This window comes from Pipra filicauda, unplaced genomic scaffold (genome assembly GCF_003945595.2).
Source record: "Pipra filicauda isolate LSUMZ 115617 unplaced genomic scaffold, ASM394559v2 scaffold132_size2486313_pilon, whole genome shotgun sequence".
Classification (NCBI taxonomy): Eukaryota; Metazoa; Chordata; class Aves; order Passeriformes; family Pipridae; genus Pipra; species Pipra filicauda.
This window is the reverse complement of record NW_024103796.1, coordinates 939303-963087: the sequence shown is the minus strand read 5'-3', so window position 1 is coordinate 963087 and position 23785 is coordinate 939303. Positions and strand designations below refer to the sequence as shown.

Here is a 23785-nt window from a genome sequence, read left to right as displayed (position 1 = left end):
GTTATATCAGCACAAGGGGTAGAGCCCAGAACCGGTTAAAAATGCAAATATTAAAAATATCAAACTGGGTAAGGGAAGACTTGGACTTTAGCTCCCCTGCAATAATAAGTTTTGAAAATATATAGTGAGTGGGTTGAAAACCATCTTCATAGTCCTTCTGGACTCAAAAATTTCTCCCACAACAAAACAATAAATAAAACAAAAGTATTAAATCAAAACTTTTTGCACAGATCAATACACAGGCAAGTAGGGAAACAAAAGATTTATTTTGTAGTCTTTAGATACTTGAAGTTTCAATCACCGTGCTATGGAAAAGAATGCTGTGCACAAAGAGTCATACCATCCACCAATTAATTTATCATGTTTTTCAATTCTATCACTGACAAATGACTGACATCTCAGAACAGTTTCTGTGTGTTCTAAAAACTGCTTGTAACAAAAACATTCTTCCAGTTCCAGAGATGTAGCATTTTTGCTGCTTTACTTGGAAGTGCAAAATAGAAAGTACTGAATTTGATTTGGAAAATTAATTTTAAGCTACATCAGTACCAAAGCAGCAGAGCACTTAATAGCATAATCAAGCACGCGTATCAACAGTTTGGGCAACAAGTCTCTTCTTTCAGCAACAAGAAAATTTCACTGGTCCTGCTTCAAGTCTTTGCCCACAAGCATTGAAGTGACTGGGTGCATAGAGGGTCTATGCTCCAGAAATGTCTTGACAGCCAGATCTCGACTCTTGTCAAAACTGTAAAGGTCCCTGTAAAAGAAGGAGGAAGGAGGGGAAGCACCATTACAAAAATCTAGAAAAATATTACACCACCTCAAGGTTTTACTTTTCCCTTGAAAGCCTCGCCTTAAGGTACATACTGGGATTAAGCTTTCTTCTATGAAAAAAAGTCAGCAAGTGGAAAGCGACTCAGAAGATAAGCTTGGTCACAGTATTCCGAGAATTCTCTATTATGTCACTTAAAGGTGTGCCATAAATGCATTTCTTTATACATTCCATTATACTAGAAATGCCAACAGCATGAGCTCCTACAATTTGGAGATTACTTTTACCTGAACAAGGGTCGAGTAAACTTCATCCTGCCCTGATCTGTTGCCATTTTCAGAGCCAGAGGAATAGCTTCTTCCCACTTGGACCTGATACAGAGACGCAGCCATCTGGAGATGGGGGGGCAAAGAAAAAATTCACACTTTTATTTTCATTTGTGGTGGTTGGTTATATTACGACACTGTTCCCATAAACACTCTGGGCACTGCTCTGTCATCACAGGAGTGAGATTCTAGCTAAATTCAACATAAAATATTTAGTGTTTGACTAGTATAGTACAAAGGTGAACTTTTCCATAAAACAGGAAAAAATTGCAGCCAAGTTTCTCCAAAATGGTCTGATTATTTTCTGAAGCTATGTAATTTTTTATATTACAATAGTGTCTAGTTGTATCACTCAGAATTAGAGCTGAACTATACAGCCCTTGTCATATTTGACCAAGTGATTATAGAAAACCCCGAAGAACAAACCAGCAAAAAATCCAAACAAAATATCACAAGCTACTGGCATGTGTTTGTTTTGTTTAAAAAAAGAGAAGAAATTCATCTTGTTACAGGAAGCTGGAACTATATGTTTAAAATACTTAGTTTTTTAAATAAGACACTAAGAACTCCCCCCAGTTAAGGCAGAACAGTGGTAACTATTTTAAATGTATCCAAGTAGGTAACAGTAGCAAAATATGCAATACTTCAAGATACCTTTTGAGATTACTTATATCCCGATGGGGTACCTTTTTCCAACAAGTGACATGTGGAAACACAATTTGTAAATATAAAATAGAAGAAATTAGGGTGGCATGAGAATCAATTTAGCCAGAAGTACTTACTGCTTGTTTAGAAATTTCCCCTTTGACATTTACTTTTTTTAATGAGACAAATTTTTTATAATAGTAAGCAATAAAATGTGACAAAAAAAATTTCAAGTTGTATTGAAAAAAACACTGGTACATCAGCAGAAAAACTGACTAGGTTAAGTCCTGAAGACCAGGTGCTGACTAAATATTGGAAAGATTGTTCACTATTGTTTTATTCAAGACCACCCCCAAAATAAGTCACCAGGTTGTCAGGTTCCTTTGCTAGCATGACAGATTAAAATAAGGCACAGCTAATCCACTGTCCACTTTGAGTTCTTCTACCAGACTGTATTTGCCCAATTCACAGTAACAGAACACGACTCTGGTAAGCATGTTTGCACATGTACTTTTAAAAAAAAGCCACAACAACAACAACAACAACCACCCTAAATCCAAAGCCTGCACCAGTTCTGTACAAAGGATGTCTAAGACCATTTATGAAGCAGGACAATTCGTTTTATGAAAGCATTTAATATTAGAAAAGTGCCCACACTAGAACCAACCTGAATCTTATTTCAGAATTGTTTATAGCATTGAAGTCATATACTTCCTGCATGCGTTTGACATGTGACAATGGAAGAGGTGCCTGAAAAAGAAATTGCACAGTCAGAATAAGCCAGAGGAACACTTCAAGCCAGATACTTCAAAAATAAACAGGGTAATCAAGAAGACTGATGCTACAAAGAAACTGAAATCTTACAAATATTTTATTTGTTCCTTTCACCTTTCCACATTATTAGGGAAGAGGCAAGGAATAAATGTCAGCTAACTCCCACATCCAGTACTATCAAAACAATCAAAACAAAGTATTTGCATTCCATTTGATTTATAGCTTGTTTGCTATAACATCAAATACAGACAAATTCAAGCATCATCTCATAGTTTTCTTTTTACCTTTCAATCCAAAATACTCTATATGTTGCTTGTTAACTGAAGAGCCAGACATAAATCAGGGAGGCAAGGCTGAAGGTTTTAATAACCATGTATGGTGAGAGCAGATTAAGTTAGCAAAACTTAAAAGAACAACTTAATTCCAAAGCACAGTAGGGCTTCTGTGTCTGCTTTTGCGATACCAGAATCAAGTCACCCCAGGTGCACATTTACCTCCAGAAGCAACAGTGCCAGGAACTCAATTAACTGATGAGATGACATTTCCTTCAGGTCTGCTGAGCTGAATGATCCCAAATCACTGTCTTTTGCCTAAAAGAGAATGGTTACTTAATTTTTAATAGGTATTTAAAAAGTACAATAGGGTGTAACTTTCTGTTTTGGCATCCGCACTTACTGTTGAGGCATTTCACATAAAGAAGATATTGATTTGTATCTGTGCAGGATGTTACAATAAGGGGAAGGGAGGGATTTAAGCTGCTGTCTGATGTTTGTATTCTTCACTTATTTTCTCTCCACTGATCTTTTTATCTCCACTGTCTTTCTGTTAGTTAGGTGAAAAATCAAATACTTTTTTTTTAATAAAAAGTACCATTAAGAAGAAAGTTAAAAGATAACATACAAGTACAGTGAAAAGCCACAGAGCTAACAAAAGGAAGGTATGCTGAATTCTCTATTAGTTGTATGTTGTTCATGGTTAAAATTAGGAGAAAATTATGTGGTATTAGTTACTTATTACAACTTATGTATTTCGGTTTTTGATGGGAAATGCATAACTCCACTATAACGTAGTAGGACTATTGCTGCTACAATATAATCAGTGATGCAGAGATATCTTGGCATTTGTTTTTAAATCAAGTCATAATATCAGGGTTTCAAAAAGAATATTCTCAGTTGTTACTACATATGTTTAACAAGAAGCTGGCTGTGTGCCTTGTTAAAATATGTACCACACTTCACCAACATAAGTCATAGCTAATCCACAAAGTTTGATGAAAAGCTAGTCTAGGAAATGCAGAATCCTTGGTAGCCAAACTATCACCATAAATACACGCTCTCTCAGCAAACAATAGATTTCAGAAAAGAAGGGCTCACTTTGTACAACAAAGTTTTACAAGATACGGACACCTCAGCATTCTTTAACTACTCACTTCAATCCATCTTTGGCTCAAGGCAACGCAAGCATTTGCTAGTGTCATATCATACCTGTCAAATATTAAAAACAAAGGATCACACTTTGGAAACAGAAAAAGCACCTGTAATATTTTTTACAAGAATAATTAGAAATTATTCTCAAGTGGCTCCACATTTGTTCATTGTATGCTCCAACTCAGTACTGCAACACAATTTAAAAAAGATATCACTATCCCTTGATCCCACAGACTCCTAAAATGATTAATACTCAGCATATACGCTCATACATATATTATAGCTTAAAGCTGAAAAGAGAAGACTGTTGTAACAATGTGTCAGAAAAAACAATCTTTCCTGGCAACTTTCAAAGCAAAATGAATTTCACCAGAATAAAAGACTGAAAATGTTAACGGTGATGTTTTTTTCTCCTACATAGTAGTAGGGCATTCTTTAATAAAATGTTTGTAAGAAGACTTTAACCCTGTTCACAAACTGTTTCATGACTGTTTGGAAAAATCATATGCTATCTGAAGAAGGAAAAGATGAACTTCAGAAGAATGCAGCTTACGTAGGCTTCACTGGTGGCATTCCTGGAGCATGAAACCATGAGTTCCAATCAACTTTATCAAGAACATCTACCTACAAAGCAACACAAAATCTTATTAAATTTTAAATATGAATTAATGGTTTCGTTGTTCTTTTCTGTTTGGTTGGTTTTTTGTTTGGTTGCATTTGTTTTTTGATAAAAGCATACCCTATGAAATCTAGTTTTAACCTTTTTTTTTTTGTTTTATTAACATCGCTCCATTTACCCTGGAGAATCCTATACAGATTACTTCAAAACAAAATATTCCCTTCTATGGAAAGAAAAAAAAAAAGGCATCATAATGCAAACCCATCTTTACAAAATGCCAGATTACATCATACTAAGATCTTGAAATAAAGAAAAGAAAAATAAAGAACTGATCTTTAAAGATGATAAATCATGAGTTATACCGTAATTTCACATTAAAAGGTTTCAAGTGATTAGTTTTAAATACTACTCAACCTTATCCTTGAAGTAGGAGTACAAGAACTTCTTCCAGTCCTCCGTTACTATGCTCTTATAAGCAAACTGCTGAACGTAAGCCTTCAAGAAGCCCATGAAGACATCTAACAGTTAAAAAACAAATTGTTTCAGTGTTTGAAATTAAAATGGAAAACAATAAAATATAAGGTCTGACTAACACTTACCTGGTCCTCCAAGAAGTTGTTCAAGGTAAAAAAGCAAAGCAAAGCCTTTCTCATACGGAACAGATGAATAGGCAACATCAGGATCTACTTCATCCAGATTAAGGACAAGGTTAGTTACAGGGTTTTTATCTCCAAGAGTATTTATCTGTGTCAAAAACACAAGAAAAGATATTCATCAAGGAAAACTAGCACTCTTTCAAATCACTACTAATTCTCTCTATAAAGTATAAACCATCCAAAACTAAGACAGCCTCATGTGAAAGCATTCTTTTTCATTCTTTTTCCTGAAGTTCTGAATCTGCACAAAACATAGTTTACTAAAATTTTTCTCGTTTATCAGTGCCTAATCGTGTAACAAACAGAAAGATGTTATGATCAATCACCGTGTGCTCCAGTTGTCATAACCATAAGCACCTATTAAACTATCCATATTTATCCTTTTATTAATAAACTATTTAACCACCTGATTTAAATGGTTGATATGAAGAAAAAAATGTAAACCAGTGTACACTGCATCACCAAAGAGAATGAGAGGGCTGGAAATATCACAGACTGAAATCTGAAAACTAAGGTTTGACCATGCTACTTAAACACAAAACTAAAGAACCCTTTTAGACACAGAAAAAAAAAAAACAGTTACTTGCATGAGGCATTGGAAATTTGGATGGTCACGCATGCATATAATTTTGACAAGCTTTTAGCTGCCTACCAGTATGGCAACAGGTAACACTGCAATTTAGCCTTACCCAAAATAAGCAGGGGAGTCTCTAAAGATGTTACTTAAGCTGTCACTTACAGGACAGCTTAAAATAGTTTAAAAAGCTTTATCTAATCTGTGTATATTAAGCTATTACCTTCAGAAGCAATCATACACCTTGGAATCAAAGCTGTTCATCATCTAATAAGAAAGTATTAGGAAAGCTGACTCAATTAATTTTATTTGTGGGAAACACATGAAAACAGCTTTTTTAACTTAGATATAGGCTTAAGCATAAAGTTGTGATAACTTTAAAAATATTTACCGTATTCTGCAGTTCTCTCCAGCCTCCCAGGGCTTGAAAGTGCCTGAACTGCTCACCAAACAACCGACCACCAATCCTGCGTTCCAAATATACAGTATGACCCTCATTCAGCCTGGAAATACATTGATAAAGTCAGCACCACAGGATGGCAAAATGAATTTGGTTGGTCCCTTTACAGATTAAATTTAAAATATGATATGCATTGCACTGAACATCATACCTACCAAAAATGCTCCCATGTTTTGTTGGTTACCAAGTTTCCTGTCCAGCTATGAGAGATTTCATGAGCAATAACCTAAAACACAGAAAACAGATCTAAAATTTAGACTCCTCTGGAAAAGGAACATCGAATCCCAACAGAAAGAATAAAATCCTGATGGGATCTTATTTACTACATTACATTCCAAAAGTCAGCCACCATTCATTGTTCTGTAGACCTATCCATATAAATTTCAAGTAGAGGACTAACTCCCCTAACAAACCTTTTACAGAAAAAACTTTGAATGCCCAGCCTGCAAGCCATAGAGCCACACTGATCAACAAAAATCCTCTGGTAGCTTGGTGTAGGTAACTCATTTACGAAATCACATTTCAGAATACAGAATACCAAGTGATGGGCTAGTACTACTTCCCCACCTAAGCAACTTCTGCAGTGCTGTGATTTTCCAAAATATCAAACAGGAAGTCACCCCTGGAAGGTTAATGATGCACAGCACATTAAAAAGTATCCATATTTCTGTATTCTTGGTATAAGAAAATCTTTTTTTTTTCTTTAGCAGTACATCAGTCTAGTAGAAACACATATGAAATAAAAAAATACTCAGAGCTCTCAACTTTCCAAAAAAAAAAAAATTACTCAAATTGTACTCCTTACTTTCACTTTATAGTAAATTGTACATAATATGAGTTCTAGTTCATAGATACACGTATAGAGGAAGACGTTCCCTAGAAACAATTTCAATTAGGCCAATTCAGTTGTTGTTTTTAAACATATCTATACACAGGTGTTGTGGTTTAACAGGACAGGAAAAGAGCTACAGAGCAGCTAACCTCAGTCAGCCCCTATACATACAGGCACCATCTGCCCATTATACAAAATACATACATCTCCAGTTTTCTAGAATTTACTTAGAATGAAAAACAAGAACCTATTTTGGACTTACATTTGACAGAGATCGATCACCTGCCTAGAAAAGAAAAAAAAAAGATAAGTTAGTTGTCAGTTCAAGTAAACCTCAAAATAGACCACTTAATGCAGTTTCTAGTACGATCCCTAACTCCAAAGGAGGTAGGAACAGGTCTGTCTAAGATTAATCCAATTTGTACGTTACTATCCACCACTTGATGGGTACAAGTCAACTTATCCTTAGGCCTTGCTTATCACTGTTATACTTACCAATAGTGTTGGAGTTACAAAAGTGAGACAAGGATTCTCCATACCACCATAAGGAAAAGAAGGTGGTAAGACTAACAAATCATACTGTCCCCATACATAAGGTCCTGCTAAATCTTCTGCTGTTTTCAGCATAGCTTCAGCCTGAAACAAGAATCCACATTAGTTTCTAAGATGAATTCTGACTACAAACACTGAACAAACAATAAGCAATGGATCCCATATTTCATCCTCTGTCACCTTGGTGAGTCCCACATGCAAAATGAGTACAAGACTGTATCAATATGTATTTGCAGTAATAATTTTGTGCTGCAAACATTTTTGGGAGTGGGAGGTAGAGAAAGAAGAGCTACAGATGAACAAAACAGTTAAACTCGGTTTGTTCCTTTTTCCAATACTATGTGAAATAGTTTACAAAACTTTTGTTGCTGTTTTTGATTACCCACCTCAGAAAACTCATAGGCTGATTTATCCACTAGCTCCTTTTCAGCCCACACCAGTGTCCTTGGGCCAATCTTTCTGTTGAAAGTAAAAATAAATGCCAATAAGACACTATGAACCAGAAACAATTCTATGGGAAACCAACACAGAAAGCATATGTTTAACTTTGCTCTTGAGTAACCCATGTTGCAGAAGAAACTTATTAGTCTTTATCTGTTTTTCCTCTCCACTGCTAAAGTAAATCCTTAGAAAACAAAACAAACAACACACATCCACTGTTCAGCACAAAAGAACAGGATTTTTACTTAAAGATTTTTAAATGCTGAAAAGCCCTAATATAAATGCATTATTATGGCCTAGATTAACACAACCTTGTACAGATGAGAAATGAAGCTGAAGCTATACTCATCTGCCTTTTGTACATGACAAGGCTTATCTGTTACCCGAGAAAGATCTATTTCCTGTGCTAAATTGTAAACCCTTAAGAGCTTTTTCAGTTCCAAACACTTCAGGCGATTTCTCTAACTTACAGTAAAAGTAAAAGGATTATGCAAGAGCAAATCAATATACATGCAGTTTGATACAAACAGGCTAACTGAACCTTTAAGACCTTTTAAAACTAGAAAAAAGACCAAGAAACAATTTTTTAAAAAAGTTAACTCTGAAGATTTATTATAGTTATTAATATTTATACTGTGCAGATTCACTCACCTGCTTTCTAAAGCTCCAACCACTAAAGCAAACAAGTAGCAAGGTACAGGAACCTAGTGAAGAACATGAGAAAAAAAAAAGAAATCTTATTTGTAATGTGAGTTACCAAGACCACTGATTCAGAGAAAAACAAAGATATGTAAATAAAGAAGTTTTCCTCTACAGTTTCCTGCCTTAAAGGCAGGTATTGTTTTTTTAAAGGCACTCCCCAAATGATATTCCATAGGATGTACTTGCTTCAAAGACGCTTCATGCAAAAGCCACAAAACTCTAAGTATGATCTCTGTTTGAAAAAATACGAATACAGAAATGCTGCTGGTTTGCTTCCTGTTCAAAAGAAAGTCAGTTTTCCATATTCATTTCAGTTAAATTAAATTTTATAGAAGGAGAAGTTAAGAGACGCTGTTCGGATAAAGGGCAGTTTTATCACACAGAAGGATGCAGGAAGAGTGTTAATGAAGTAAACAAGAATATTTATGGATATAAAAAATTCAGGAAAAATCAAAATGTATGTATTTGATTTCCATGTTTGTAATTAAAACAAACTGAGTATTTGTCATTTTTACGAAAAAACTTCAAACTGGAGTATCTTTATAGAGAAACGTTTTCTCTGAGTGCTCTGGAAAGCAAAGGGCATAATAGAGCCATCCCTGTAAGAGTTCCACTTTATCTGATTAACACTGTTAAATAAGTAAGTAATACTTTACATCATAATTAGTTGGAGACAACATTTCAGAAAATTTTATTCCACCATTATCTCCAAACTATTTAAATATCATTTATTAAAATACCCATATCATCATGTGTGTTTTAATTTTACCTATTAATCCATAGAACATATTCTTGAAAAGAACAAAGTCCATTGACTTATGTAATAGACAAGTTATTAAAAAATTGTCAATATATCCCTATATTTTGATGTCCAATTTGCTATTTTGACATTTTGAAATTCAAATGTCAATGGCTCTTGGGTGGTAAACTCATTTTTGCAGAGGCTGGTCTCCACTACACTTCTTACCAGGCTGTCCACACAAGAGCAAAAAAAAGTAGTTCTACATAAGCTCAGCACACTTACATATCCAAAAGCTTGATGCATTTGCCTCTTTTATCTCAGGAAACACATGTCTTTTTTCATTTATATATTTTGCGCTTAATGCAATTTTTTGGTAAAAGGAAAACGTCTTTTCTAAAAAATAATGGTTTTCTATATTAGAAAGTGTCACACAATTTCAATTTGACTAAATTGTACAGGTTCACCAAACTTATCAACAATGTATTTCTAGATAACATACAGCTCTGGATAACACACAACATAGAAACCTTAAGTACTAGATTGTGGAGCCAAAACATTTGCCACTCACAGAGAAGGCAAAACACTGTATTTTGATGAGCTCTCAGATAAGGTAACTATTTTTTCCCTCTCTGCCCTCTTGCCTCCCTCAGGTTTCACAGAGCAACCAAATGAAACCCAAGAGCTGCTGCAGTTCAGAGTAGGCTCCCCTCCTCTCCTCCAATCACACAATTCCATCCCTCCTTGCAGTCATTAAGTCTCTCAATAGCCCAGATCTTCTGTAAAAACAATTTATATTTCAAACTTATGTTAATTTTATCTGCTTGTTCAGCAAAATGAACTAGAATCACCAAAAGATCCCATAAGCCTCAGAACTGTAGTCCAAAAACCTGTGAGAAGAAAAATGCCAGAAGAATAAATTGAGACTGCTGCTTTATGAGCAGTGGAATCATTAAGCTGGCTGCACCACTTAATAGCATTTCATCCAGAGAACAGTAACATTTAATTCCCTGAAGATACTTTCCACAGAAGCCAAAGTTTTCACATTAAAAAAAAAATTCAGGATCTCTGCTGTCAGAATTTGCCTAACTTCAAGCTAAAAATTGGTTTCAATGCTGAGCTTCACTGCTAAGATCTTGGTGAGCTTAAAATTTGCAGTATATGTTCTCTAAAACTTACTCTCATGTTATTTGTGTCTTCTTCATTTTCCAAGAATCAGTGCAGACAGAAAGGATTTTGACAGGACTAGCTTTGAGTACACCAAATGTTTTCAATACTTGAATTTTGCTTTTCTGGGAATGCCAAAAAAGACCAGTAAACACCACCAGCACTTACTGGCTGTCTTCTCAGAACAAGATCTGAGGTATCTGAAATAGGAGGTATTATGGATCTCCAGATCCATAATACCTCCTATTTCTAGAATAGCAAAGACCCACCATGAGTAGTCACATGATTTCCTGATGACATCAAAACCATCTCTGAAGTGATTGTGAACTGCATGAGTCAGGAATAAGACCGTGGGCATCCATTCACTCTCCTGGAGCACTTACATTCTGACTGAAACAGTATATCTTCCGACTGCTGTCCTCTGGGTCAGGCATCTCTCCATCACGATTAGCGCTCATGAGAGCCACCAGCTCTTTAGGAACGGATATCTGAAAGGTCACCCAACTATAAGCAGTGCAGGCAGCACATAGGATTACACAACAGGCTAGAAGCAGTGGTAACAAAGTGATAACAAAGAGTAGCCCAGATTGTTCTGTGGTTAAGTCATCTCCGTCAAGTACAATATATTGTATGTGGAAAATTTTGTCTTGAAGACCGGTAATATTTAATTAAGCTGAAGGTTACCTCCACCAGAAGTTAAAAGTCTCACTTTCTTCAGACAACTGAATTATAATGTCATATTGCACATCTTGCTGTTTGATTCCTTAAAACAATCAAACTATCAAACTGCAAAGATCCCCTAACCACATAGCAAAAGATATACTTAAAGGAATACATAAGAGTAATTTCAAGAATTTTTATGCTACAGCACTCTTTGTTGTCTTACTTCTTGCCATTCTTAATTTTAGGACTTATTTCTTTCTTACTACTGTATTTCTTTCTTTTGGAAATAGATATGTGTGAATGAAAAGACTTGATATAATATATATATATCAGAAAACATAAAAGCTAGAGAAGTACTACAGGGAAGAGAAACAGTTCTTGGCTCTTACATTAAGCTAAAAATCAACATTCTCTGTTTTTATTTTGGGCCACATGTTGGCAGCTACAAAAAAATCCCCCAAAAATGAGTGAATATAAATTCTCCCATTGTTGCAGTTGTCTTTGGTTAAGATACATATTGACTTAGGTTCATTTACCTCTGCATAGTAGGTTAGTTTCATGGCAGGTGTGTCTTGGCATGGAAAGATGGCTCTGCAGTGGGTAGCCTAGGGAGGGAGAAAATAAAAAAGTTATAACAGCCTTTCTAATGCAGAGGACTAGAAATAAATCAACTAATGTGTTATTGTGGAAATCTATACAGCTCTTCCAGAGAATTCATTATCCACAAACCAATACTTCTATCACTTATAGCTGACAGTAGTTTTCATAGTTAAGGTTTTTGCAAAAGAAATAATGGTAGGTAAGACTGATCAGCAGCCACATATATTGATTACAAAGTAGTGTATGTTCTTCAACAACTGGAGAGCGTAAAGCTCTTACAGAATTATTAAACTGCAAACATGTAAAAAATCTCATCAGTATCCTGACATTAAGTGTTTCCCTTTAGGACCTTTGACATGCACAATTAGAAGTTATGGGCTACTGTACCTTCCCTTAGCAGACTTCCTCTCCAGCTCTGTAGAAACCAGAGGAAAACAATAGTGGTATGTAAACAAGCTTAAAAAAACAAAAGTACTCAACCTGACACTGGCTGAAGAGAAATGGGTGTTTCTTTCCAGAAGTTTGCTCTGGAGTAAACCACTGGAGAGCTGAGGACTTTGGAGAGCTTTCAAAAGAGATTTCAACAATTGCTTCTTGTCCCCTGTGTAATAAAGAACATAGACTGTTTTGACACAAATCCTGATCACACTGAAATACCTCTGCAAAGACTCTGGAAAACAGGTCTGCAGCACTGTCTCAAAAGCATTAAAAATGAGAACAAGTAGCATACTAAGCACAACTTTTCCCATCAAATTATGATAGTAAAAATTAGATAGTTTATTTCAATTTTTATGTCAAAACATTTCTATTATTGTTTTTACTAACCATAAACTTTTCCTTTCCTCTCTTCAAGGAGAACATGGACTTCTTCTTTGAACTATTTGGGCCAGCTACATATATATAGTTCTATCACAGCTATCTAACATTGCACATATACATATAAAAAATGCTCAAACAAAAAAGTGCAAAACCTTACATAGGAAAATACAGAATGTGTATTCTGTAAATAAAAAAAATTTAGATTTTGCTACTGATGTTAACGTTCTGTAAGTATGATCCTTAAGCAGAAAAAAAAGTCTGCAAATTTTCAGTAATTACTGAAAATCCCTATTAACAGTAGGGTTAAGAAGAAAAATAAAAAATGTTCAAATTTTTTTCAGGGTTTCAGAATTTGTGTAAAGTAAAAACTAACGGTTCTGTGAAAGACAGGTATCAGCTTGCTCACAAGAGAACACACACAAACCTGACACATTCATACTCTTATTTATTAAAACCATATTTTAACCACCACACCAAAAGCACACAGAAGTACTTGCTTCTATTCTCAGAAAGTTCCAGGTTATACATGCAACTTTCTGGAATAAACAATCCAACCATAAATCAGAACAAACTTCAGCTAATCAGAGGAGCTGGACGTTAGATAAGCTGACCAGGCACACATATCTGGTTTATAACCAGCATTCCAAAGTACATATTCAAAAAGAAAAGAGAAAATACTTCATACTACCATAAAGACATATTGCTTTCTGAACAGTCAGACTGTCAGTCGTAACTCCTACCCTTTCTTATCGCTCTTTTATTGATACTTACATGGGGGACTATATCACACACAAAATTATAAATTCTTACGATCACAACTCATAACTCTAACTCCTCTTTTTTTCTTACAAGGAAATTTAGCACTAAAAAGAAAAAAAAAGGCATCTGAAAGTCACACAAAAGAAACAGCCCTATGTTTTTGTGTGGACTGTTTGCTCAAGTACGTAATTTGTACAGTTTCATATTAGATCATAAGTGTTTCCCAGAAGGGACAGCTATTGTACAACATTCCTTTCTCTTTCACATTACACGTGTTTCTAAATTGCATTAATTCAAAGTATAACATGAATAAAAAAATTAGAGACCAGACAACAGTTTTTAGAGGTAGTAACTAGTTCTGAAACCCAAAAAGTAAGAAGCAACTTAGTATGTAACTGTATTCAAACAAGGGAACTTTCTCATACAGTCACAGCTTTGGCACCATAGAGGGGTAAGATACTATGGAGTTACAATATATAAAGCAAACTACCAAAAAGCATCTTGTAATTTGGCAACAACCTTTAAATTCATGGAATTTAAGAGGTAGACTATGGTTAGTTAATTCTCCATCATGCTGAGAAAACTCAAGTACCAGTTTTCAGGGACTTAGTGTAGTCAACACATTAAAACTTTTATTATTAGAAAACATACTTCTATCTAATCATAGTGGTAACCCGAAGTTCTACAGAAATGCAGAGTCAGCCCTTATGTAAAAAAATGGCAAACAGGGGCTGTAACTCCGTGGGCACTACACTGTAGCAATTCTGAAAAGACAGAACTCAGGTAGTTGAAGCAGAAATAATATTACTGATGAGAAGCACTGGAAAAATTTTGATACATTACACGTTATTTTGCTACTCAGTTTAGCAAGTAATTTTGTACATGATATATGATCTGGGAGTAGGTAAAAAGACTCCCAAAGTTTTGGCTAATGAAAATCAAATATCAAATTAATCTACAAGATCATATCAAATGAATGCAACACCCTAATTTAGGTCCCTTTGCAAGCTTTACAGAACAACCCTACAGGCAGACAAGCAGCTTATACAGTGCATTTTGGAAACTACCTAAAGGAACAGACAAAAGTGTGTACCTTCTTAGTTCCTTAGGAAATGTGATTTCCAGGGGGGTCCCCTTGAAACTGTGCTTTTCCCCAAAAGCAAATTGTGCGTCCTGTCCATTTACAGTCACTCTAAATACCTGTACATCTCTTGTATCCAAGACCTGCGATGAAGAAAACATTACATACCTGTTAAATAGTGTAATAATTATGAAATCTTAAACACAAGTCTCTCCAAAGGAACAAGTATTTACTAAGTAAAACCAGAAAAACTGCCTAACTGTGTTGACCACTGGGAACAAGCATTTTAAGAGAGCAGCGCTGAACTGGGAAAACTGGAGGGGAAAGAGGAAAAAAAACCAACTTCTGATCATGGAAGCAGAAACAGGAGTTTACTAAGTGAACTACGAAGGTAGCGGGCTTCACAGTACTGCAATGAAGTGTAAAACGATATAAAAGCCTCTGCCAAGGCTTCCATCGTGGAACAAGCCACTGTAAATCCAGGCTTTCACACAACAGAAGATGATCTAAATAGTGCATCACTCCCATTTGTAGCTCGAGTGAAGTGTTACTTTTTATTACTTACAGGATTAGGCTTTTTTCTTAAGAAAATAAGTGCCAACCGCATAAGAATTTTACGGAGTCAGCATGAGAAGAAGCCCATAAACCTCAAACTTCACATATAGAGGAGCTAATGAAGTTCATACTCTTATTTGCAAAAATAACCGAGAAAGCAGCTGGCATAACGAAACACACAGGTGAAAAAGCCCTAAGCGTAGTTTTCCACTGATTTATTCCCATCTTTTTGGCAACACCCTATTCGCCGTTTCAACGAGAAAACACACATTTCTGCTCTTCCTTTGCCCACCGCGCCGGCTCTGGGGGCCAGGCGGGAACCGGGGGCTGCGAGGCGCTGTCAGCCGCCGAGTCCGGGGGTCCGGGGAGGGCCAAGCGGCGGGAGGGAAGGAAGGAAAGAAGGAAGGACCGGGACGCCGGCCGTGGGAGGGGAAGGACGCGGGAGACAGACGAGGGAAGGCGGCACCGGCGCGGGCTGCGCGGGGGTCTCCCCTCACCCCCTGAGCCCCCCCCGCCTCCCGCCGTTACCAGGCAGCGCAGCGCCTCGCGCTCGGCGCGCGCGGTGAGAGCGGCCGTGCCCCGCAGCGCCCGCGCGCCGAAGTCCGCGCGGCAGCGCAGGTGGAGGTGCCGCGTGAGGCAGCACGCGGGCGACGAGAACGAGCTCGGGTCCGCCATCGCTCGCGCGCCGTCTGCCCGCCCCGCGCGCCCGCGAGCAGCACCGCGGCCGCCCCACCCACCGCGGGGAGGGAGCGGGGGCGGCCAGCGCGCCGGCCCCTGGGAGGTGTAGTGCCGCTCTCTGCGCGCCGGGGGGGAGCATCGCGCCGAGAACTACAGCGGCCGTGGTGCAGTGCGGAGGGGGTGGGACGGGCTCGCCGAGCAGCGTGGTTGGCCCGAAGGGACGGCGTCAGCCGACTGCCGGGCTGCGAGCGACCAATGCAATGTGGCCACTGCTGCGGAAAGCGAGTTTGTACAGTTCCTCGTTAGTATAGTGGTGAGTATCCCCGCCTGTCACGCGGGAGACCGGGGTTCGATTCCCCGACGGGGAGGTACAGGTCTATTTTTCTCACTGCATGTACCCCCAGGCAGAAACAGATTTTTGGGAAATCAAAGACGTTCTCGCGCTGGTATTGGAAGAGCACCGCATCTCTAAAACAGAAAGAACAGAGCAAAAGTCTTGGGGGCGTGGCTGCCCACTTCCCCTGCACCAGGCTGGGGTGGCTGCAGGGTCTCGGAAGCTCAGGAAAAGTATTTCCATATTTAAATGACTCAAACAGCTGAACAGGAGGATCAAGCCTTTCAAAAACATTCACCCTTTTTCTTAAACCAAAATGGAAAAAACTGAAACCCAGCCTCACCTGACATAGAAACAACGGGAAGAGGGACAGGTCAAATGGGGACAGCAGAAGAGGGAATGTGGAAGGCCAGAGGCATTATGACTGCAGCCCATCATTTTAACTCTCGAAACGAGAACTTTGGTGACCAGAAAGCCCCGAGGCTGCACTGGACCCTGACCCAAGCCTGTACATCCAGCCAGCAGGCCAGTGCCATCTGCTGCACTAGCCAAGAGTACATTGCAGAACAGCTGTGAGGCTCCAGCATCCCTGCTTGCCTTTACTTAATATCACTGAAAGTGCTTTCTTAGGCACCCTGTTTTTCATAATCTTTCTGCCAAAAGGTACTATTTATTTATTTATTTATTCGCAGTTCAGCACAAGAATACCAAAAGAGACCTCCCTGTCTGTGGGAAGTCAGCAGATACCAAGCAGTAAAAGTGATCACCCAAAATTTCTCTTTTTCCAAGTGAGGAAAGAGCACTATGGCTGACCGCACATAAAGGAGGAGAGGAATTAGGACCCGAGAGAGGAGGTCAGGACACCCAGCTGCAAGGAGTGCAGCCTGGTGTTCAGAGCAGGAGGCTGGTGGGCCCTGCTCTGACCCTGGGTTTGTGCACTCAGACAGTTTTAATAATACGAATTTGATGCCCTGAGTCAGACACTGAAAGCAAATTGTTCTGTACCACGGGTGACCTTGCATCAGCCACACAGAGCAGCAAGCACGCAAGTGAGGACATACACAAGAAAAATTTTCTCTGTGTAATAAGAGCCAAGAGCCAATTTGACAGCAAAGTCTGGCAAGAAAGGGCAATTACTCTTGACAAAAACATTGCTGCAAACCATGGGCATGTAATGGCGAATGCAGAAGCTGACCTTTGCCATCCTTAGAAATCGGTTCCTGAAACAGCGAGTCTTCAGCCTGTGCACGCACAGCCATGGGAGTAGTGCACCAGGAGCTGTGGGTAGCTGCAGGCACGGGAGGGATGTAAGGCTTGAGGTATAGTGCAAGACCAAAGGTGCTTTCTGTGGGCTCACCAGCTGATGGTAAAGCCCATGGGCCTACCAAGAGCATCCCACTGCTCTAGCTGTACCTGGATGTAAATCTGAGATGGGAGTGTAAGAAGCATATGAAAAAGAGGAGATGTGACATGGAGCATCATCTGCAGTGACACCCAAGAACTTTGCATAAACTGGCAAGACTAGAGCTACATGCAGACAAGCCCAGATAAACTAAGTCAGGAGGGGAAAGGTGTTTCAGTGGGTCTACTGCTGTGTGTATTAGAGAAAGAAGAAAAAAATAACCACCAGATATTTCCTTTCGTGATTTCTGAATTTACTGCCATGCCCACTTCCCTTTCTCAAAATCCACATATACATGTCATCAGAAAACCAAGGAAACTTATTTTGTTTAGTAGGCAGTTTATTTCAAAGCAGAGGTCAGATCATAAAATAAGATGCAAGAACCATTTAGTAGTTCATACGTGTTGGCGTCCAGTCAAGCAATTTCAGCTGTCATAAAACAATTAGGGATTAGAAAAGCAATTAATTCAAAACAGAAATATGCTGACAGTGTTTTGTAGTCATAAAAAAAGAGTCTTGCAAGCAATTCCACACCTGCTTAGTTGTGGTTCTTGTTTTCAGATTTAGCTTTCATAGTGCACAGGCAACTACCCAAGAGGCAAAGTTTTGCTATAGACATACAGTTTCTAAAGTCCTAGGAAGTCATTCTCATTTGTGCCTGGGCAAAGGTGAAAGGATGAGGAACAAGGAGCTCAGGGCATTGAGCAGGGTTTTACAAGGTCAGCCTTTCTCCACCTACACGGTACTTTGTTCTCACCTAAGTCTCATCCAGGTCAGCTCAAACCAACCTCTTTCCCCTTTCCCACAGTACCAAATCCTTCCCACACACCCCTACGGTGCTGTCACACCACACCTGGCAGTGTGGAGCCAGCGCAGCTGGAATACCAGCAAGCCCAGACACAGCTGCCTGCACGACTTCAGACTTCCCTGAGAATTCTGGTGTGGTCCAGGATGGATTCCCCATGGATAAAGTCCACAGGAAGCACAAGGTGAAGGATCGCTGTCAGCAGACTTCCTGCAGTCTTTGCAGAAAGGAAGTTTGAATGAGGGCTAGCACTAATGAAATCTGGAGGAGCAAACACTTCTGTATTGATAGCAAAAATCTTACCCTGATTTCTTCTTCAAATGCCTATAGAATTATTCGCACACAGCTTTAATCTGCATCTCTTTCGATGATTCTAGTCCTTCCACTTGGCTTGCCATCATGTGTGATTTGTTAACTTATCAAAATCTCAGGAACAGCCAGTATCATGGCCAGGAGAGAAAGCTGTGGCCAAACCAGCAAGATAAGATTAGGTTGGAAAGTAAATTGCCAGTTGCAACCTTGCTGAATGCATAGGGTGATATCAAAGCAATGCGGAGGGGAGGTGTGGGCTGGAGGGTCGGCCTGAGCATGTTAATGGCATTTTGCTAAAGCATCTGTTTTAAACATGTTCAAGCCCTGGGGACTGTGTAACTCCATATATTCTGTCCTCTGTGTGTTGTATTCGTAAGTGCATTTTATATGTGATTAACTCTGCCAAACATTTTAATTAACCTTTACAAAGATTTTTGGAAAGCAAAATATTGCTTGCAAATGTTACAATCTGCTTTGTGTCATTAGTAATGATGAAACACAAACTTAGGAGAACTGAGTAGCTTGGAAGTTTTATATTGGTGGTTACTCTAAGGGCAAGGAAAAGAAGAGAGGCCCCCCTTCTCAAACTTAAAACTACAGCAATAAATTCGTGTTTTAAGGCTAGTTAAAAATAAGTTTTCAGCAATTTTTTTAGGCAGTTTCAATGGGGAAACTAAAAAAGAGCCAGATACTGAAAATCTGCTAATTGTGGTCTCACTTGGAAGTAAACTAATCAATAAGTAGGGAGATCAGGTAGAGCAGATTAAAAAATGTCACTATAAATGCTCATCAATGGGTAATAGCAGGAATAGACAATGGCAAATTGTTCACAAGCTTTTTTGCAGGTCAAGACATCCGATGTAAACATGATGAACTGACAACTTAGGAGGATACAAGCCCTTTGCTCCACCTTGATTATTCTACGGAGACTCCTAGCCATAAACCTTTTGGCTCATAAGAGAAGAGGGGAATGTGTTTGTCCCTCAGAAGGTGCTGAAGCAATTTACACCAATAGCTGCTGTATGCTGCTGATCCCTACACATGGTGAAACAGCTGATCATATAAATACAAAAAGCAACTTAAAAGAATTTAATCTTTATCTGAGAAGTTTTAGCTTGTCATCATTAGCATCCACTAACTGTTGGACCCAAGGACCCCAACAAGCTTTACAGTCTTCTCTCTCCACTGGGGAGTCTGGTTGCCAGCAGCCCTGACCAGCTCTGTGATGGTGCCAGCCTTGGGTCAGCTCCTGGGAAAAGAGCTGTATGAGGATGACAGCTGGACCGTGGCTGTCCCCAGTTGCTGCCATCATCCCTGCCTTGCTCTCCATGTGCAGGTGCTGTGGTGCTGTGCTTGTTGGTGGCATATGGCTCCACTGCCCCTGAGGAGCCCCAGTGCTGCAGCTCCCTGGCACACCAACAGTGGCAGAGCGGGATATGGGTCTGGAAACACGGCGTGCCACCGAGGAGCTGGCAAATGAATCCTTTCTTTGAAAATTTCCTATGTCTTTACATAGGTCTGAGTCTTCAGGTGCTGCACATTACTGCAGCTCCACTTGGGTCAGTGGAACAATACTAATATAAACCAGATGGGATGTGACCTACCCGCCAATTAGAAAATACTCAGGCCACCATCAGGCATTTGATCCCAATCCATGCTGTGGTTTTATGACTCCTCCAGACTAGCCTGGCATCTGTCCACATTAGCTTAAAATAAGGGTAAATTAGATGTCTACTTTTTCTCCAGTAGCTCTTAACTTCTTAATACTTCAGCATAATGATTTACAAGGAACTGCTCAGTTTTGTACATGAATGACCATTAGTGGATCCAGTTTCCTGGGACATACAGGGTGGAAAATATTTTAAAGCAATATATTATTGGTAGTTTGTCCTGCGTTTATTTTTTAGCAGCTTGAGAATGTCTATTTCTTTCTTTTCCTGAGCAAGACAGCTCCTCAGTCCCATCTTCCCTGTAAGACCCAACAACCACTTCATACAATTGTATTTCTATCTGTCAGATGGTCTGTTAAATATAATTTGCATCATCCTTCTTTTCATCTGGAGGGAGCTTGCTTTGTATCTTTTTTTCAGTTTCCCCTTTCTTCTGATTATTAAAACACTTTTGCACAGGCAGTCTTCCTTTTTTTTAACTTCCATGTTGCTAGACATGCACACAGCTTGCACCACCAGAACAATTAGCCTCAGCTTTTAGGTTATGTTTTTTAGACTGTGTTTAAGGTACTATAGAGACCTGGTCTTCTGGGTCACTCATTATTTCAAAAGTAAAGTAGACAAAAATCATGATACACATATGAAAATGTTAACTCGCAACTTAAGTAACTAACTTTAAAATTGCCACTTGAATGGGCCATATTTGCATTTCTACACAGATAAGACACAAGACCTTTTTGTCATTTCTAGGTGTGCAGTGTGTTTTCTTCTCCAGAGGATGTTATTTAACTGTACTCAGTGATCTGGCAACATCAGGGTGTCATCATGATGGGCTCAAGTAAAGATAATTCCTGCCTCAAAACCAAAAACCTAGATGATGCACAGTTAAATCCTCTGTTAATCTGATGCTAAATATCTATTACACCCCTTACCCTAGTCAGCAATTTGCTTTTTCTCAGATTTTTTTCTTTGTAAATGTTTTGAAATCCCCTGGATGACAACACTTCCTCTTTTTGGTCCTGTTACTCACATTTAGCAGCAGTGTGTTACAGCATACTCCTCTATCTGAGAACCCTAGTGCACACAAAACTTACTATATAGACAGAATTGTTGTATATGAAGAAATCGCCTATGTTTTCTATGTACATATGGCTATTATTAGCTTCATAATCTTCTCAGTCATCGATTTTAAAAACATCTGCTCTGGGTGGTTGGGTCCTTTTTCCATGAGGTACCAAACAAACAAGTTCATACTAACCTTTAAGAATCCAAGAATTAACACTGAAACAAAAGAGATAGTATATATGTTTCACAGAAAGCATGTTTATAAGCACTGCACTTGAATAGGGTGCAGATGCTCATCTTCTTGCAGAATAAACTCCATGATTACAAAAGGAATGTTTGTTTCCGTTGTTTAATATCTAAAGGTTTTCAAGATGAGATTTCATGTTTGTTTCCATAGGATTCAGCTTTGAGAGATTTTTCACTGGAGGTCAATACAAATTTGCCCCGAATAAACTCAGGGTATTGTTTTAGGGCTAGGAGTGTTGAGACATACCAGTTGTTGATAATTTTCTTAGTAATTTTACTAGTGGCTTGTTGTTAAGTGCTGTGTTTTGTCTTTAGTATGAGAAGCATATTGATAACACCCTGATGTTTTGGTTATTGCTTAGTAATGTTTATCCTAAGTGTAGGGCTCTTTTGGTTTCCCATGCTCTACTAGTGAGCAGGTGCACCAGAAGTGCAAACCAGCAGACAAGCTGTCAGCAGAAGCTGCAACTTGACAGGATAAGAGTGGTGAATGGCCTGCCTGCATGGACACAGAGAAAGAATCCAATAAGGTGTTAGAAGACCCTAGGCCAAAAGTTGCCATTAGACCAAGAAGGGCGTGTGACAAGCTTGTGAGGAGTGGGCGTGTAAGTGATATGGATATAATTGCCCAGGGATTTATTTGTTCAGGGTCCCTCTCTGAAGTCATCCAGCTCAAACCTGGTGCTGTACCACTCTCCTAAGTCATTTATTTTATAAATCTGATGGCTGAAACTCTTCTATGAGAAACCTGTGATTGAGCCTGAAGGAGGAGGAAGCGCACAGGAGAGTGAGTGTGTGTGTGAGCGAGGAGTCAAAAGGGGCATTCATCAGCTCACTGTGAAGGGGCTCTGGTCCCAGCAGTGGAAGTCTCGGGTGGTTGTGCAACTCCTTGAATGGTGCAAGAATGCTAGGGCAGGAACTCCTCATTTAACAGGGGTGCTATTAAATTGCACCTAGATCTGGTGGTGACTTTCACCAACAGATGCAGAGAAAGACATCCATCACCTTCTGCTTCCACACCAGGCCATGGCTTCTGGTCAGTTTAACACGCAGTACTTGGGCTGCTTTTAAGCTCTTTGTCAGGCATACATCTGTAGATCAGTTGGTTGGACTTCTCTTAGCTAGCTTTGGGGTTTTTGCACTTAGATTGGCTTCTTGGAGGGAGATGGTGCAGTGCTTTTGAATATTTGTCCCTCACATCCAAATTCAGAGCAGGAATGCAAACCAGAGCAAGAACACAGGTAGAAATAAAATAATTGTGCAGAAAAATACTATATTACACAAAGACTTCATCAGAAGTCTCATACATCTCAACTACAGATGTCTTTACACAACAGTGGGAGCAGAGAAGAAATATTTACTAAACAGCAAAAGCTTCTATTACAATTTTGGAAGTAAAACTTAGTCATATGGTTTCCTCTTTTCAGTAAGCATGATAGTATCTATAATTTTTGAGGTTGTGGAGGCAATACTTATTTCTTCTGCCTGGTGTACTACAGTCACATCATCTGCAGCATTCTGTGGTTAATGCAGCACCACCCAATGGAAATTTTTGCAAACCACTTGATATTACATTTCTACCCCCTCTTATGCGTAGACTTGGACTGCGATCTGAAAACTACTCATTAGAGCAATGTTTATATTACTATGCATGCTTATGTAATGTTGCCAGTCTCTCCAAATTTCAAAGACTTTGTGTCTGGCACATAAGCATCTCATATTTTTAAGTCTAGGTTTGCCTCTGTGACTCTTCTGCTAGGTTATGCCTGGCAGCAGCATTGGCTTCAACTTGTAGAGGCCAAGCTGAAAAAATGAGTTATTCTATGCCACTACTTAACACACTCCGCTTTTTCACAATAAGCAATAAAAGAGGTTTCTCAAACAATATAATGGAGGAGAAGAAAAAAAAAAGAGAGAAAGGAAACAAAAGTATTATCAAAAGAACCAAAGAAAAATGATTTCTCCAAAATCACCAAATGATAATGTGAGTCTTCATCACTCCTCAGTGAAGGGCTGTAAGGGTGTGAAGAGGAACTGCCTGTTTGCACTTTGTTGTCCTCTTTATTTCTCAAACCCAGGTGTGTCTTTCCTTATCCTCATTTAAGCTACT

The 23785-nt window shown here is 38.9% G+C and overlaps 1 protein-coding gene, 1 long non-coding RNA gene and 1 other non-coding gene across 4 annotated transcripts; 2 read left to right on the top strand and 1 right to left on the bottom strand.

Annotated features, from left to right (window-relative positions):
• Positions 1-247: 247 nt before the first annotated feature.
• Positions 248-15885, bottom strand: LTA4H (leukotriene A4 hydrolase). 2 transcript variants are annotated; one of them, XM_027732291.2, is made up of 19 exons: positions 15692-15885; positions 14621-14751; positions 12430-12550; positions 11886-11954; positions 11070-11174; positions 8730-8782; positions 8024-8096; positions 7581-7721; positions 7348-7371; positions 6409-6479; positions 6185-6296; positions 5163-5307; positions 4978-5081; positions 4498-4568; positions 3947-4001; positions 3012-3107; positions 2411-2493; positions 1060-1164; positions 248-757 (listed from the first exon to the last, which is right to left on the bottom strand). In XM_027732291.2, exons 1-19 carry the CDS (start codon positions 15836-15838, stop codon positions 637-639), a joined length of 1827 nt encoding a protein of 608 aa, XP_027588092.1. In that variant the 5' UTR covers positions 15839-15885; the 3' UTR covers positions 248-636. The 2 variants fall into 2 exon arrangements, with proteins under 2 accessions (XP_027588092.1, XP_039234155.1); XM_039378221.1 differs by lacking the exon at positions 15692-15885 and adding an exon at positions 15344-15420.
• Positions 15879-19793, top strand: LOC120322577. The gene is made up of 2 exons (XR_005562364.1): positions 15879-16154; positions 19540-19793. It is a non-coding gene; the product is annotated as an uncharacterized LOC120322577 (long non-coding RNA).
• Positions 16138-16209, top strand: TRNAD-GUC. Its single transcript has one exon. It is a non-coding gene; the product is annotated as a tRNA-Asp (tRNA).
• Positions 19794-23785: the final 3992 nt, after the last annotated feature.

Coding starts and splice junctions, on each gene's coding strand:
- LTA4H (XM_027732291.2), bottom strand. CDS start 15,838: ATGGCGGACCCGAGCTCGTTCTCGTCGCCCGCGTGCTGCCTCACGCGG. Junction 6,297..6,408: donor AAAACATGGGAGCATTTTTG/GTAGGTATGATG, acceptor ATGTATTTCCAG/GCTGAATGAGGGTCATACTG. Junction 1,165..2,410: donor AATTCTGAAATAAGATTCAG/GTTGGTTCTAGT, acceptor CCCCATCTCCAG/ATGGCTGCGTCTCTGTATCA.